At 52.5% G+C, this 12,057-nt stretch overlaps 5 protein-coding genes across 5 annotated transcripts; 3 read left to right on the forward strand and 2 right to left on the reverse strand.

Annotated features, from left to right (window-relative positions):
• Positions 1-321: 321 nt before the first annotated feature.
• On the forward strand, positions 322-2,407 carry GUITHDRAFT_118828 (hypothetical protein; the record flags this gene model as incomplete). Its single annotated transcript, XM_005821911.1, has 11 exons — positions 322-477; positions 521-625; positions 677-730; positions 779-856; positions 907-956; positions 1,395-1,460; positions 1,638-1,701; positions 1,753-1,804; positions 1,961-2,059; positions 2,106-2,194; positions 2,345-2,407. 11 exons carry the CDS (start codon positions 322-324, stop codon positions 2,405-2,407), a joined length of 876 nt encoding a protein of 291 aa, XP_005821968.1.
• A 742-nt stretch (positions 2,408-3,149) lies between these two features.
• Positions 3,150-3,927, forward strand: GUITHDRAFT_155608 (hypothetical protein). Its single transcript, XM_005821912.1, has 3 exons — positions 3,150-3,244; positions 3,522-3,633; positions 3,691-3,927. Exons 1-3 carry the CDS (start codon positions 3,167-3,169, stop codon positions 3,744-3,746), a joined length of 246 nt encoding a protein of 81 aa, XP_005821969.1. The 5' UTR covers positions 3,150-3,166; the 3' UTR covers positions 3,747-3,927.
• Positions 3,928-5,457: 1,530 nt separating this feature from the next.
• Positions 5,458-8,625, forward strand: GUITHDRAFT_166103 (hypothetical protein). Its single transcript, XM_005821913.1, has 19 exons — positions 5,458-5,525; positions 5,606-5,653; positions 5,706-5,813; positions 5,862-5,924; positions 5,974-6,107; positions 6,159-6,229; positions 6,280-6,398; positions 6,458-6,534; positions 6,591-6,664; positions 6,738-6,769; positions 6,820-6,887; positions 6,955-6,998; positions 7,056-7,505; positions 7,567-7,648; positions 7,792-7,916; positions 7,984-8,058; positions 8,220-8,255; positions 8,315-8,401; positions 8,491-8,625. The coding sequence occupies exons 1-19, from the start codon at positions 5,473-5,475 to the stop codon at positions 8,578-8,580; spliced, it is 1,836 nt and encodes a 611-aa protein (XP_005821970.1). The 5' UTR covers positions 5,458-5,472; the 3' UTR covers positions 8,581-8,625.
• Positions 8,626-9,023: 398 nt separating this feature from the next.
• Positions 9,024-9,956, reverse strand: GUITHDRAFT_146821 (hypothetical protein; the record flags this gene model as incomplete). Its single annotated transcript, XM_005821914.1, has 1 exon — positions 9,024-9,956. One exon carries the CDS (start codon positions 9,954-9,956, stop codon positions 9,024-9,026), a length of 933 nt encoding a protein of 310 aa, XP_005821971.1.
• A 515-nt stretch (positions 9,957-10,471) lies between these two features.
• On the reverse strand, positions 10,472-11,374 carry GUITHDRAFT_118831 (hypothetical protein; the record flags this gene model as incomplete). The annotated part of the gene is made up of 1 exon (XM_005821915.1): positions 10,472-11,374. One exon carries the CDS (start codon positions 11,372-11,374, stop codon positions 10,472-10,474), a length of 903 nt encoding a protein of 300 aa, XP_005821972.1.
• Positions 11,375-12,057: the final 683 nt, after the last annotated feature.

Raw genomic sequence — 12,057 nt, forward strand, 5'->3', positions numbered from 1 at the left:
ATGATGATGATGGAGATTAGTCGATGATGATGATGATGATGGAAATTGCGATGATGATGATGGAGATTGCGATGATGATGATGGAGATGATGATGATGGAGATGATGATGATGGAGATGCTGCTGCTGATAATGATGATGATGATGGAGATTGCGATGATGATGATGGAAATTGCGATGATGATGATGGAGATTGCGATGAAGTTGATCTTGATGATGATTATGATGATGATAATGATGACCATAATCTTAATAATGGCTATGTTCTCTATGATGAGTACTCAGTTTGTGATGTTGTGACTTGCAGGTCACATTGAAAAGCATGGAGCTTGCGCTGATCCCCTCAGGAGTGATGTTGGCTGGGAGCATTTTCACTGTCCTCCTCCCCGAGCCACCACCGAAGATGATCGCACACGCCCTTCAGCATCTGGCAGCCGGCATCGTCCTCTGCGCCATCTCGACCGAGCTGGTCTCTTCGGTGCTGGTGGTAAAGGGGGGACATGCTGATGTTTGGATTTCAGATTCCACCCCTATCACAAGCTGACGACAGTCAGAGTATTATTGGATTGATCTTGGGGTTCTGTCTTGGGGTTGCAACAATGATTAGTCTGTCCATATTCTTGGAGGTCCTTTGAGTTATCTCCTGCCCTTCTGCCCCTCATTTCACGTCCCTTCAGCCAGACGAGGACGAGGAGGCGCCGATCTCAGAGCCGGAAGGGATCGATGAGCAGGTGGATGCAGGCGTATCGTGCTCTTCAACACTTAACCCGGGGTCCTAGGAGCCGCTGATGAGGAACTCGGACGCGGATTTCGTCAATGACGACGCTCCTCTGAATGATTACTCAGACCGCACGGCGGTGAGGGTTTGCGTCTCCTGTTTGCTCCATGCTTGACTCCGAAACGGTAGGGGGAGATGGAGCTCCGGTGTGTTGGGCGGGCGGCAGTCCCGCAAGGAAGGTGAGCAAAAGGCAGTGCGGGAGTGTGGAAGGAGGAGGAGGAGGAGGAGGTGAAGGGAGGAGGGGGGTGGAAGGAGGGAAAGAGGGAAGGTAGAGAGAGTAGAGGAGGTTGGGAAGGTGGACTCAATGTGTATTAGACCTCCGTCCAAGGAAGGGAGTGAAGATTCAAAGCACTCACGATCTTTGATCAACCAAGGTCAGATGGGAGCTTCCCATAATTCTCCTTCTGTTCAAGTCCTCGTCCTCTAGTCCTCTACATCTTCTCTCTTCTTTCTCAACTGTGCTTTTCTTTCTACTCGGCTTGTTTCCTGTGCGGCCAGGCATGACGATTCTACACAGCTCATAGGCTTGCAGAGGGCAGTGATGCTCCACGGCCCTTTCCTCTTCTGTTTGCAATGTGGGCGATAAGATCTAGTCTTCCTCGCCTGAAGTCTCCCAGGTGTGTCTACATCGACTCGGTCATGGACGGACTTCTAGTTGGGATCTCTCTCATAGCCGGCAAGAGGTATCACCTCTTGCCTCGCCTCATGCACAGCAACCTACTCAGCCAGTCAAAACTTCCTCAGCCTTCTGATTGGCATCCTCTTTCCTTCGTCCTTTTGCGAACTTGTTTTACAAACACCACCCTCCAATTCCCCCTTCCCTCTCTCCCGGTCCTCCTCCCCCTCACGCCTGCTGGCAGCGCGGGGCTCTTCATGGCGGTCGCTCTTTGTGTCGAGATGGGATTTCTCGGGCTCACCTTTGCGGTTTGAATTGCTGTGAAACTTTTCCTCTCCTCTCAACCCTCTCCCTTGCAGGCCGCGTGCACGGGGCAGCCGAAGTACAGGGCAGTCCCCGCGGTCGTAGCTGGTGCGCTGATTCTATGTTGCCCCGACTCCTCCCCCTTATCCCATCCCCGCTCCCTCCCCGGCCCTCGCTTCTTCCATTCTCTTTCCTCCCTTTTGTTGCCCTCCTTGTTCTCAACCTACTTGTTGGAGCATCTCGTGACTCGTTTCTTCATGGCAGGTCCTCTTTTCCTCATGTGTGGCTCTTGCATCGGCGGCCTGCTGGCCAACGCTCTAGCTGCTAACCTGGCGGCGCTGATAGCATGCACATCCTTCGGAGGTTGGCGAGTCGAGGTTCCTGCAATGCCATGACCGTCTGCTTGCAGTGGCAGCTCTGCTTTATATGGTGTGCGAAGAGCTTCTAGTCTCCGCACATGAGGAAGGGGACGAGCACGTTTGGTGGGTTGACCTTCAGGTGACTTCCCCCTTTTCCTCCCCTCCTCTCCTCCTCTCCTCCTCTCCTCCTCTGCTCTAACTGGCCTCAACGGCTTCGTCTCCTCCTTCAACCTTCACCTCCTTTATCATACCCTTCGCAATCAACCGCATCCTGACATTTGCGCGGAAGGTATTCGTGGGTTTTTTGCTGGCACTTCTGTTGGACAAGGCTGTTCAAAGGAAAGGCACATGACCTTACACTTAGTTACCTTGGCTTTCTTTCCGCTGCCTGCCGCACTCCGTATCCGCATCATGACCATCATCATCAGCCTGCTTACTATACGACAATTTCAGTTCGTCCCGTAGCCTGAGGGCCGGCGGCTGGCACACTTGCAGCTTGCAAAGTTAGTGAGCCCACGATGAGGCAAGTTACTCAGTGCATGAACTTGTCCGCGCTGCGGCGGCGGCCGGCTGACTGTCCGTCTGACGTCGGTCCCATTCCTGTACTCAAAGTGAAGTTAAAAATCAGTACGAGGACAATCAGGAGAGTCGAGGAGGCTTGACCCTGACCGTACAATGTCGCACAGGCCAAACGGCGAGAAGAGATCGGACGTCGGTAGTACCATGCCGGGCCGGGGTCTAGCCTGGGCTACCGGAAATTGAGGCGGGTCAGCCTCTAGTCGAGCCCCCTCAAGCAATATGGAAGGCGTTTGTCGAGTACCGGGTACTTCTAGGGATATCGTGCCTGACAAGAAGGGTAGGGGTACTGTCAGAACTGACGAAGGGTCATGTGTGATCTTCTGTTAAACGAGGCTGTCTCTTCGCAAAGACCCCTACCCCTAAATTTTATGTCATTTATACCGGTTCAATTAAGTCTTGATATTCCAGGGGTATGCCGTGCTCAGAGGGTGGTAAATAGTCATAGCAAGGGTACTATTATTCTAAAAAGGACGGGCTCAAAGGAGGTAAAGAGCTCTCGAGGGGGTAGGGTCATTACCATCGGGGGCGCGGGATGCAGACATCGGGGGCAAGACTGGCGAGTCTGCTGGAGGACAGGAAGCACAGTTTCACCTACGAGTACTTCCATGGAGTAAGATCCTTCTCTAGCGCCCTCTCCTCCCTGCCTCTTGCTGCGCTCGAACATGCACCGAGTTGTCAGCAGTGATGCTCTCCCCGCAAGTGACCCCTCAGATCCGTGTGTGTTGACAGGCCGTGATGCGACACATGTCTATGCCTCTCTGTTGCAAAGTGCTGGGGATAATCACTCTGTGGTAGTGTTGATTGTTTGCTCGTTTTCCTGTCTGCATGTTTGCACTTTGCAATGGGAATCTCCTTTGTGCTGCTGCCCTGTTGACATGTGTCTGCAGCCACAGCTCGCTCAGAAGCCTAGCGAGCATGACCGGGATATGTCCCACGTGGTGAAGTCAATTACCTACGGAGATCTCTGGGGAGGAAAGGATCAGAAGACAGCAATCAGCAGTGAGTTTCTTGTGTTTGATATGGTGTTGAGAATTTTGAAAGCCAACTTTGAATCAGGCGGACCTCCAAGCTGGTTGACTACTGCTTATGAAGGACTCGTTCACTTTCATTGATGAGTGGGATCGACGGCTCATTGTTTATCCTATGGGATTGTTGTTCTTTCAAACCGTCAACTGCTCATATCAGACAACAACAGCCATGTAAGCTCGATTTTGACGGGAGATTGTTGCTGGCGTTTAGCGATCGTTAGTGACACCCATGATTATTTTTCACAAAACAAAACCGCTTATCATTATTTTTCATGTGTTGGGATACCTTTACCCTTTCTTTTCGTTCCTTTCTATGCGTTGTAGGTCTGTTTCAAAGCACGGATTAGTTGGCGAATCGTTTTCCAGTTAAACATCTCCAATTAATGGACAACGCATCTGGTTGTCAGTTTTGCACTGGAGAACTTTGGGACAGCATAGTTGAGCACAAACATGAACGTTGCCGTGGCAACTTCATCGTTGTCGACTAACAACACTCATTTTCTTCTTGACTTCAACTCACCAGACTGAGATCATCATGATAGTAAGGTCACGGTAGATTAGTCACCTGTAACTGCATACTTAGTTCACATGCATGCTATGATACCAAACCGTGCAGTCACACCGCATTCACTGCATAGCTGAAAGTGCGTCCCCCCATCTCAGTCATGAAAATCACTGTCAGGCTCCCCGGCGGCGGGCGGCTGCAGTGGGCCGCGGCGCCGCGGCGCCGGGCCCTCCCGGCCTGCCCGAACTCGGAAGCCACCGTGACTGAGTAGCGGCCGTGCCACCGGCCGCTCAGCGCTCACAGAGTCAGCTGTCTGAGTCTTCAAAACTGGCACCGTCGCGGTGTGGCATTCGCGGCCGCCGGATGGGATCCGACTCGATCGGATCGGATCCGGCAGTGATCCGGGTAACACGCGTGACGGTCACGGCTAACTTACTAAGTTCACTGATCAGGGCACTGGCCCTGAGTGATCATCCGGCGGCGGCATGCTGCCCCCGTCACGTGATGCGGCAACTCAGAGCCTCGGAGTCTGACCGTGACGGTAGCCTACTGCCCGGCCTGCCAGTGGAACTTCGGAAGTTCGGCGGCCTGGGCGAGTGATCGGACGGCAGCCCCCACCTCAGTCCGTTCACCCGACACGGTCAGACTCCCGGACTCGGGAGGCCCGGCCGGAGGGCGGGCTGAGTGGCACACTGGCAGGCCGCGACTCGGACTGGCGGCCCGGCGGGCCGCCGGGATCGGACTCCGAGCTCTGACAATCATACCCGGTGACAAGGGCCGCCCGGCCGGCCCGGGCCCTCATCCCCATAGTTCCTACCGGCGTTCTCGCTCCAAGAGCCGCCGCAATGGCTGTGGCCAGGCAGTCAAACAGAGCAAGAGATACAAGTCGTCATGGCATAGGATGCCGCTACTTGTTCCCAACCTCCATGACAGAACACTGGCCATGCCATAGACGCTGACACGACCATTGATGAACGCAATCAGCCTAGGTTGACTAGAGCTAGCAGCTCAACACAAAGACCTTGATCAGAACCGCAGAGAGCAGACTGGTAGGATTGAAAGTCAGATCTACAAGACAGTGCCTCAGATCCGTTTGATGTGATGTCAGCAGATGCGAGAGTGTGTGTGTGCCAGTGGTCGTGTTGACGGCGTCTAAAGACGCAATTAGCAAATCCCTCAGCATTTTTTGAAAACGATTGCACTGACTGAGAGATTTATCTGATCGTAAATTTGATTTGAGAAATTCAGCGTGAGGTGATAATTTTGCGACTGAATCGTCTTTTTTTTCTCAGGCGCAGAGGGAAAATGCTGACGAAATATGAGGAAGCAGAAAATGAATATGATCTCCCAGCTCCAATGTAATGATCTTTGTCAATGACTCTTTGTCTTTGAATTAGAGACATATCACAATTTCTAGCTTCTGATCGCTGTCCTTCAGGTTTCCAGATATCAAGTCAGCAAAGGTGCACAAGGAGAAGAATGCCAAGTATCATTTCAGACTCACTCACAATGATTGCACTGACGCCGCTACCGGACAGGCCCCCGGGGTTGAAGCGACTAGACACCCTTGTCATCTTGACAGCAGAAGTTCTGATAATGATTGTCTACGGACTGTTTGTTCGCCAGGACCCAATTCCAAAACCGCCGTAACATGTGAGTGCTGCTTTTCAGGGTCTGACACGTCTACGTCTCAGATACCCTTCTCCTGGTCCAGGAGACAACCCTGGACTGATAGACTACGTTGAGCCGTTCAAGAGGTGATATGATTGTTGCTGCCGGTACATGCCTGACATGATGGGGATCAAGATATCCGCCGGGTTATGACAACTACAGCGGATCGCCGAGATCATCGCAGTTCAAACTCCAAGAGTATTACTCCTCTTTCATTCAGATTTCTTTCTTTGTCTTCTTGGCAATGCCCTGGTCTTTCTCCTTTCTGAGTGAGCTTGCTCCGTGAAAATCAGCAGATCTCTGACTTGAGCATGCAACAGGGAAGTTCTCCTATGCGTCTGCCACTTTTGCACTCTTCACTGCCTGCGTATCTATTCAATTTGGAACCGTGGTACGTGATGTATGATTCGCGGAGTCAACCAGTAAAGGATCTTGCTGCAGATGATGCAATTCGTGGATCGAGTTCATTGCGTTTTTCTCAAGAGTTTGCTCACAAGTCCACAATTTCCTATCTCCGATGCCATCCTTGCAAGGCTGGGATTGAAGGACTACCAGTACAAGTGAGTCAGGCTGAGGGATGCGTGAGGTTCGTGAGCTCAGTGTATGCTCGGCTCGACAGGTGTCAAATCCAAATCCCTCCTGTGGAAGTTCAAGATGACTTCGGCATGCGACAGCTGCGGCAGGGCTGTTACTGCAGTCAGAAGTGCTTGTCTGCGCTATACTTAGGCATTGATCTCTCGCTTTGTTATCAGGAATGTGGGACGAGATGTCTGCTAACAAGACTTTGATCACCTACATGCCCCTTGTTGCAGCTCAGACACTGCTGGTATGTCCTTGTACATCTGCACAAGAAGCTTGGTTTGGGCCATGATCTGAAGTAAAATGTTTCTTCGTATCAGGTTACAGGCCATCACAACTTCGACACTTTCAGGTGCGGTTTGTTCGTTCTTCAGTCTCGTATGATGCTCATTGCATTGCCAGTTTTGCGTTCAGTTTCCAAAACATCATCGATGGCATGTACGCTACTTTGCCTACACTGATCTCGTTCGGTAAGAGACTTAACTACAGCTACCTTGCAGTTGTCTGACTGCATGTAAATCTTTTGTTCAAATGCAGGAGTGCTTGTGGGAAAGATGGCACCAGCACAGAACGTGGTGTTGGTGATGTTTTGCGATTCTTCCCATGTTTCATCTCATCCTGACTGCTGCCATGGACAGGCATTCATGAACGTGCTTTTCTATGCCTTCAACTACTGGGTGTGCATCTACCTCATCGGAGCCTTCGACGGCACGGGAGGAGCAGTGACGACGCATGTCTTCGGAGCCTTCTTTGGAGCCGCCTGTGCTGCTGTAGCGACGCCTGAAGGAGCTGAGAGTGACCCGGACTCTCAAGGGAGATATCAATCCGAGATCCTTTCCTTGTTCGGCTCCCTCATGATGTGGGCCTACTACCCCAGCTACAACTCCTTCTACGCTCCTTCCACGACGCAGCAGACGGTGGCTGTCAACACTTACCTCGCGCTCCTCGGCAGCTCCATCGCGGGGCTCTCAGCGAGCGCGATCTTCAACGGCAACCTCAAGCTCACCGTCTTCGATGCGCAGCGCTCTTGTATCGCAGGGGGGGTCGCCATGGGCTCAGTGGCGAATTTGCTGGCGACGCCATGGCAGGTGCCTGGAGGGAACGCGGAGGTGCCGAGGTCCTTGCTGACTCGAGTGTTCTCGGCTGTAGGCCACGCTGATCGGAGCGTGCGGGGGGGTCGTCTGCTCCTTCTCGGGGCATTTCATTCGGCTCTTCTGCGTCGAGAGACTGGGTGAGTCAACAAGAGCAGCGGTAGCAGTTGAGGAGGAGGACAGGCAAGAGAAGGAAGGAGGGGACAGGAAGGAGAGGAAGGGGGCGATGGTGGTGGTGGTGGTGGGGGGTGAGCAGGGACAGGAGCACTAAAGGGAGGCACAGGGATTCACGATACGGTCGGGGTAATGTCCATGCACGGATTTCCTGGGCTCGTCGGGTGGCTCGCCGGGGTCTTCATGCTCCTTCCCCTCAACGACGACATCCTCAAAGGAGACCTGCAAAACAACGTGAGACTCTTTCTGTCCCCCCCCCCTCCCCCCCCTTCTTGCAGCCCAGCTGACTTGTCTCGGTCAGTACTTGACGTATGAAGTCCCTTGGTCCGCCGTGCTGCAGCACAGAAATGGAAATGGCGATGCTGCTTTCTATCAGGCAAGAGCCTGCACCTGCTTCTCCTGCTCCTCTTCTTCCACATCCTCCTCCTCCCCCCCTCCCTCTTCCCTCGCAACCTTGTCCTCTTGTCTGCTTCTCCTCTTCTCTCCTTGATTCTTCCTCTCTTCTCCTCTTCTTCTCCCGAATGACTGGAAGCGCAGGCTGTCATAGCTCCGATGACTATCAGCATCGCGCTGGTAGGAAGCTTCTCTGTCGCTCTTGTGTCTGCGAGCTGAGACCTTGCTGCTCGTTACAGGTCACCGGAATGATTGCTGGCACCATAGCCAACAAAGTTACCACGATAGAGAAGCGGTACATGTACAAAGACAACACGTTCTTCCAGGTGACGACTATCTGTCTTTCCTCCTCTACTGCTTCCTCCCTATCACCTTGTCTACCTGCCTTCTTCCTCCGAAAGCTGATCTTGCTCAGGTGCCCGAGGACTTTCAGACGCAAGAGGAGCACATCGCCGACATTCACATGCAAGAGGAGGAGGATGAGGGGGACGAGGCTTTCTTGTAGTACCTTTTGTAAATAATCCACATGTTGTAAAAGTTACGATCGTTCAATGCCTGATGAGATGCCCCAAGGCCCATTGTGCGCAGCTCAATATTTCACGGTCATGCTGACAAGAGTCGAGAGACGTCAGTGAGTTGCAGGAAGAAGAGGACGAAGACTAGGAAGAGGAGGGGACAAGGACGAGAAAAGCAGAAGAGGAGGAAGGGGGGGGGAGTAAGAAAGGAGGATGGTGGAGAAAATGAAGAGGAAGAGGAAGAGGAAGAGGAAGAGGAAGAGGAAGAGGAAGAGGAAGAGGAAGAGGAAGAGGAAGAGGAAGAGGAAGAGGAAGCGCTGCGGGAGGAGAATGCAGAAGGAGAACAAGGTAGAAGAGGAACAAACCTTGAAACGCTTTGTGATGTTCTTGACCGTCTTGTGCCCCTCCTGACAAACAAGATGAGACGATGTTGTTACCTAGAGGAGGAGGGAGGAAGCGAACAGCTCGCGGCTCTGATCACCTGAGCTCGAATCTTGTCTCGGTTGCTGTCGTCCTCGAAAGCAATGTTGGTGAACATCAAACATGTATGCATCAGGACTCCCCTATCATCAGGAAACGCCTTCATAGCGTCGTGTACCATCCGTATGATCTTGTCGTCTGCTAGCTTCTTCTGCATGTCTTTCTCTCTCGCTGAGTTTGACATGACAGCACAGCACTTCTCCTGCATGATGGCTGTTGTCGAGAACCGCTCCATAGTCTGCAAGACGAAGTCCAACCCGTCGGACTCGGCAAACTGCCTCCTGTTCCTCTCCATTAGGAGAGCATTGGTCAGGACGGACAGCATCGGAGCCAACAGGTCGACATCATCCTCATGCTTCCTCATCAGCTTCAGCATCGTGTCCATCCCAGACAACTGATGGAACAGGATCTGACTCTCGTCGTCAAGGCAAAGGTTCTCCAACAGCATGCAGGCGAACTTGAGACACTGGCGGTCGGCGAGGAGGGAGAGCATGCTGAGCAGCTTCCGGGACGCGCCATACCTCATGATCTCGATCCGGTGGCTCTTGCTGATCTCGGAGGCATTGTAAAGCTTCTCAACGATGGGCAGGAAGTCTGGTGGAGAGAGCATGTGCTCTTCCATGGCGTCGACTAGTTGCTCCGCCTCCCTCTCGAACGCCTCGTCCACCATGTTGGGCTCGCTCTCTGACGGCTGCTCGTACGTCTCGTTCGCTGACCTGCAGCCGCCTCTCAGGCACAGCCTTGGACAGCATGGCGACCAGCGCCCTCGCAGCTCAGGCGCCCCGCCATGACGAAGTTGTTGATGGAATGATAAAGAGCTCGCGGTCGAGACGTCTGACAAAGTTTGCAGGAGAGCTGCTAGCAGAGCGGCAGATAGAGCAGCCATGGCGCCTCGAGAGCTCTGGAACGTTCTGCTCCTCCCGCCATGGCGCGAGGGGCGCGAGGTCGCGTGTGTCTGCATCGCCCCCTCTATAGGGGAGATCAGATACAAGCTCACCTCAGTGTCTATGACAGAAAGTAGAAAAGACAGAAATTACATCCTACCCATCTGCGCAAGGAAAGATCAGGCGTGCCTGGCCTTCCAGTGACGGTGGGCACGCCTGATCTTTCCTGAGTATCTGACTGGCTTCTTCAGTTGCAGCCATGGCCGTAGACTGCACAACAGCACCTCGGACTGGTAGGAAGGCTCCGGAACTTCGAAACTTGCTGTGGTCTCAGCAGCCAGTGACTGGAAATAAGTGCCATCACTGTCATGCGGAAGCGGCTGCACCTTTCTAGCCGCTCGATTGAAGGAAGACAAGTCATTTCAGAGCTCATGTCAAGAAAGAATTTATCAGAAACAATAGTAAAATTACAACTAGCGTACAATCAGGCGGCGAGTGAATCACACAAGCACTGAGTCTACTGGAATACGAAGCACGACATTTCCGTGGGTGCGAGGAAGTCATAACCACAGAGACTCGGATAGAGGTCCAGCGATGAGGCGTCGGTGGAGATGCTGTCGAATTCAGAAGTCTCGTAGCAAAGATCCAGCTGCTCATTCTGCACCAAGGACGGAGCAACGATGGCTGGCTGGTACTGCGCATCTGGAACGCTTGCGCAGGGCAGCAAGAGGCTTTCAAAGTTGTTGAAAGAGTTGTTGCGCTTCACAGCAAGCTCAGGATCGAAGTAGCAAGCCGAAGTTGTGACCTCGATGGCTGAACGAGGAGAAGAAGCTGCAACCTCTGCGAAGCATGTCTTGACCTTCTTCGTCATGGGGGCACAGTGCGTGAAAGTCAGGTCACTGGGGACGATGGTTCTCTCGAAACGTCGATCCATGTCACTGACCTCGAGCTTGCGCTTGCCAGATCCACTTCTCTCTGATCTGTCACGCGGAGAAGAGGGCCTGGAGGACTTGACGACTGGCTCGAGGAAATGAGAGAACGAGGGCGATGGAACAACTACAGCGATGGAAAGGTTGTCCCCCACGCTTTGTTGCTGAACCACAACGAAGAGCTTCTTGCAGACCTTCTTCCTCTTGGCACATGAGATGGTAAGGGATACGGCTGATCCAATCTGATCCATTGCCAGCTTGATACCATGCAGGAAAGTCCAGGTGGAATGAGTCTTCTCTCCAGTGATGGAATCGATCGTCTTGCCCACGCATGAGTTTCTTTGTAGTTCAAAACGCGACAAGATATTGTCGTCGACTTCAACAATTCTGTGCGGGCGGCTGCTTTCTAGAACCATAAAACCGCAGCAGGCGACCTCTTCGTTGCACCCGACCCTGTCGTGAAAAATCTGGATGGAGTTTGTGCTTGTCATTTCTTTGCTTCGTGGGGAAGAAGGGAAGGAGGTATCAGGGAGATGAAAAGAACTGAGGAGGAGGAGAGGTCGATGAGCGGATTCTGTTTGCTACGCGTGGAGGGCGAGAGTTGGAAGGCAGAGATAGCAGAGGGTAGCGACGCTGAGGTTTATGATGGGGGGGGCGAGAGATATCGATGGCTCACGGGGACAAGTCCACGTGACTCAAAGCGCACATGAATATCGAAAAAACTCTATTTCGGAAAAAGGAGAGATTAAACTCTTACTAAAATAGAGCTTTTCGACATGTATCCCGTCGCTACGTTTTTCTTAAAATAGTTTTAAGTCAAGAGTACGGCTCACGAGACATACCCTCGTGACAAAGCCCTCCGACTTTTTGACTTGGTCCGAAAATGCAGTCAAGGACAGGGGTGGTGCAGCTCTCGATTTGGTCGCTTTTCGGAGGATGAGGCCGATGTGTGTTGTAATTGTTCATTTCAAATTGATGCATCAGATTTCAAAATTTGACATTTCTTTCATGTTTGCCAGTTCAAACATCTCCGTCTCCTTCGGCCGCCACGACTGGTCGAGTGATCACATGGGTCAGTAATGAGGCCATTGTGCCATTGTGGCAAAGTCGAAGAAGATACTTTTCAGGTAATCCCCCGGCCCGCAGTCAAACCATTCACCTGGAAGGATCTCTT

The sequence above is a fragment of the Guillardia theta genome (genome assembly GCF_000315625.1).
Source record: "Guillardia theta CCMP2712 unplaced genomic scaffold GUITHscaffold_135, whole genome shotgun sequence".
Lineage (NCBI taxonomy): Eukaryota > Cryptophyceae > Pyrenomonadales > Geminigeraceae > Guillardia > Guillardia theta.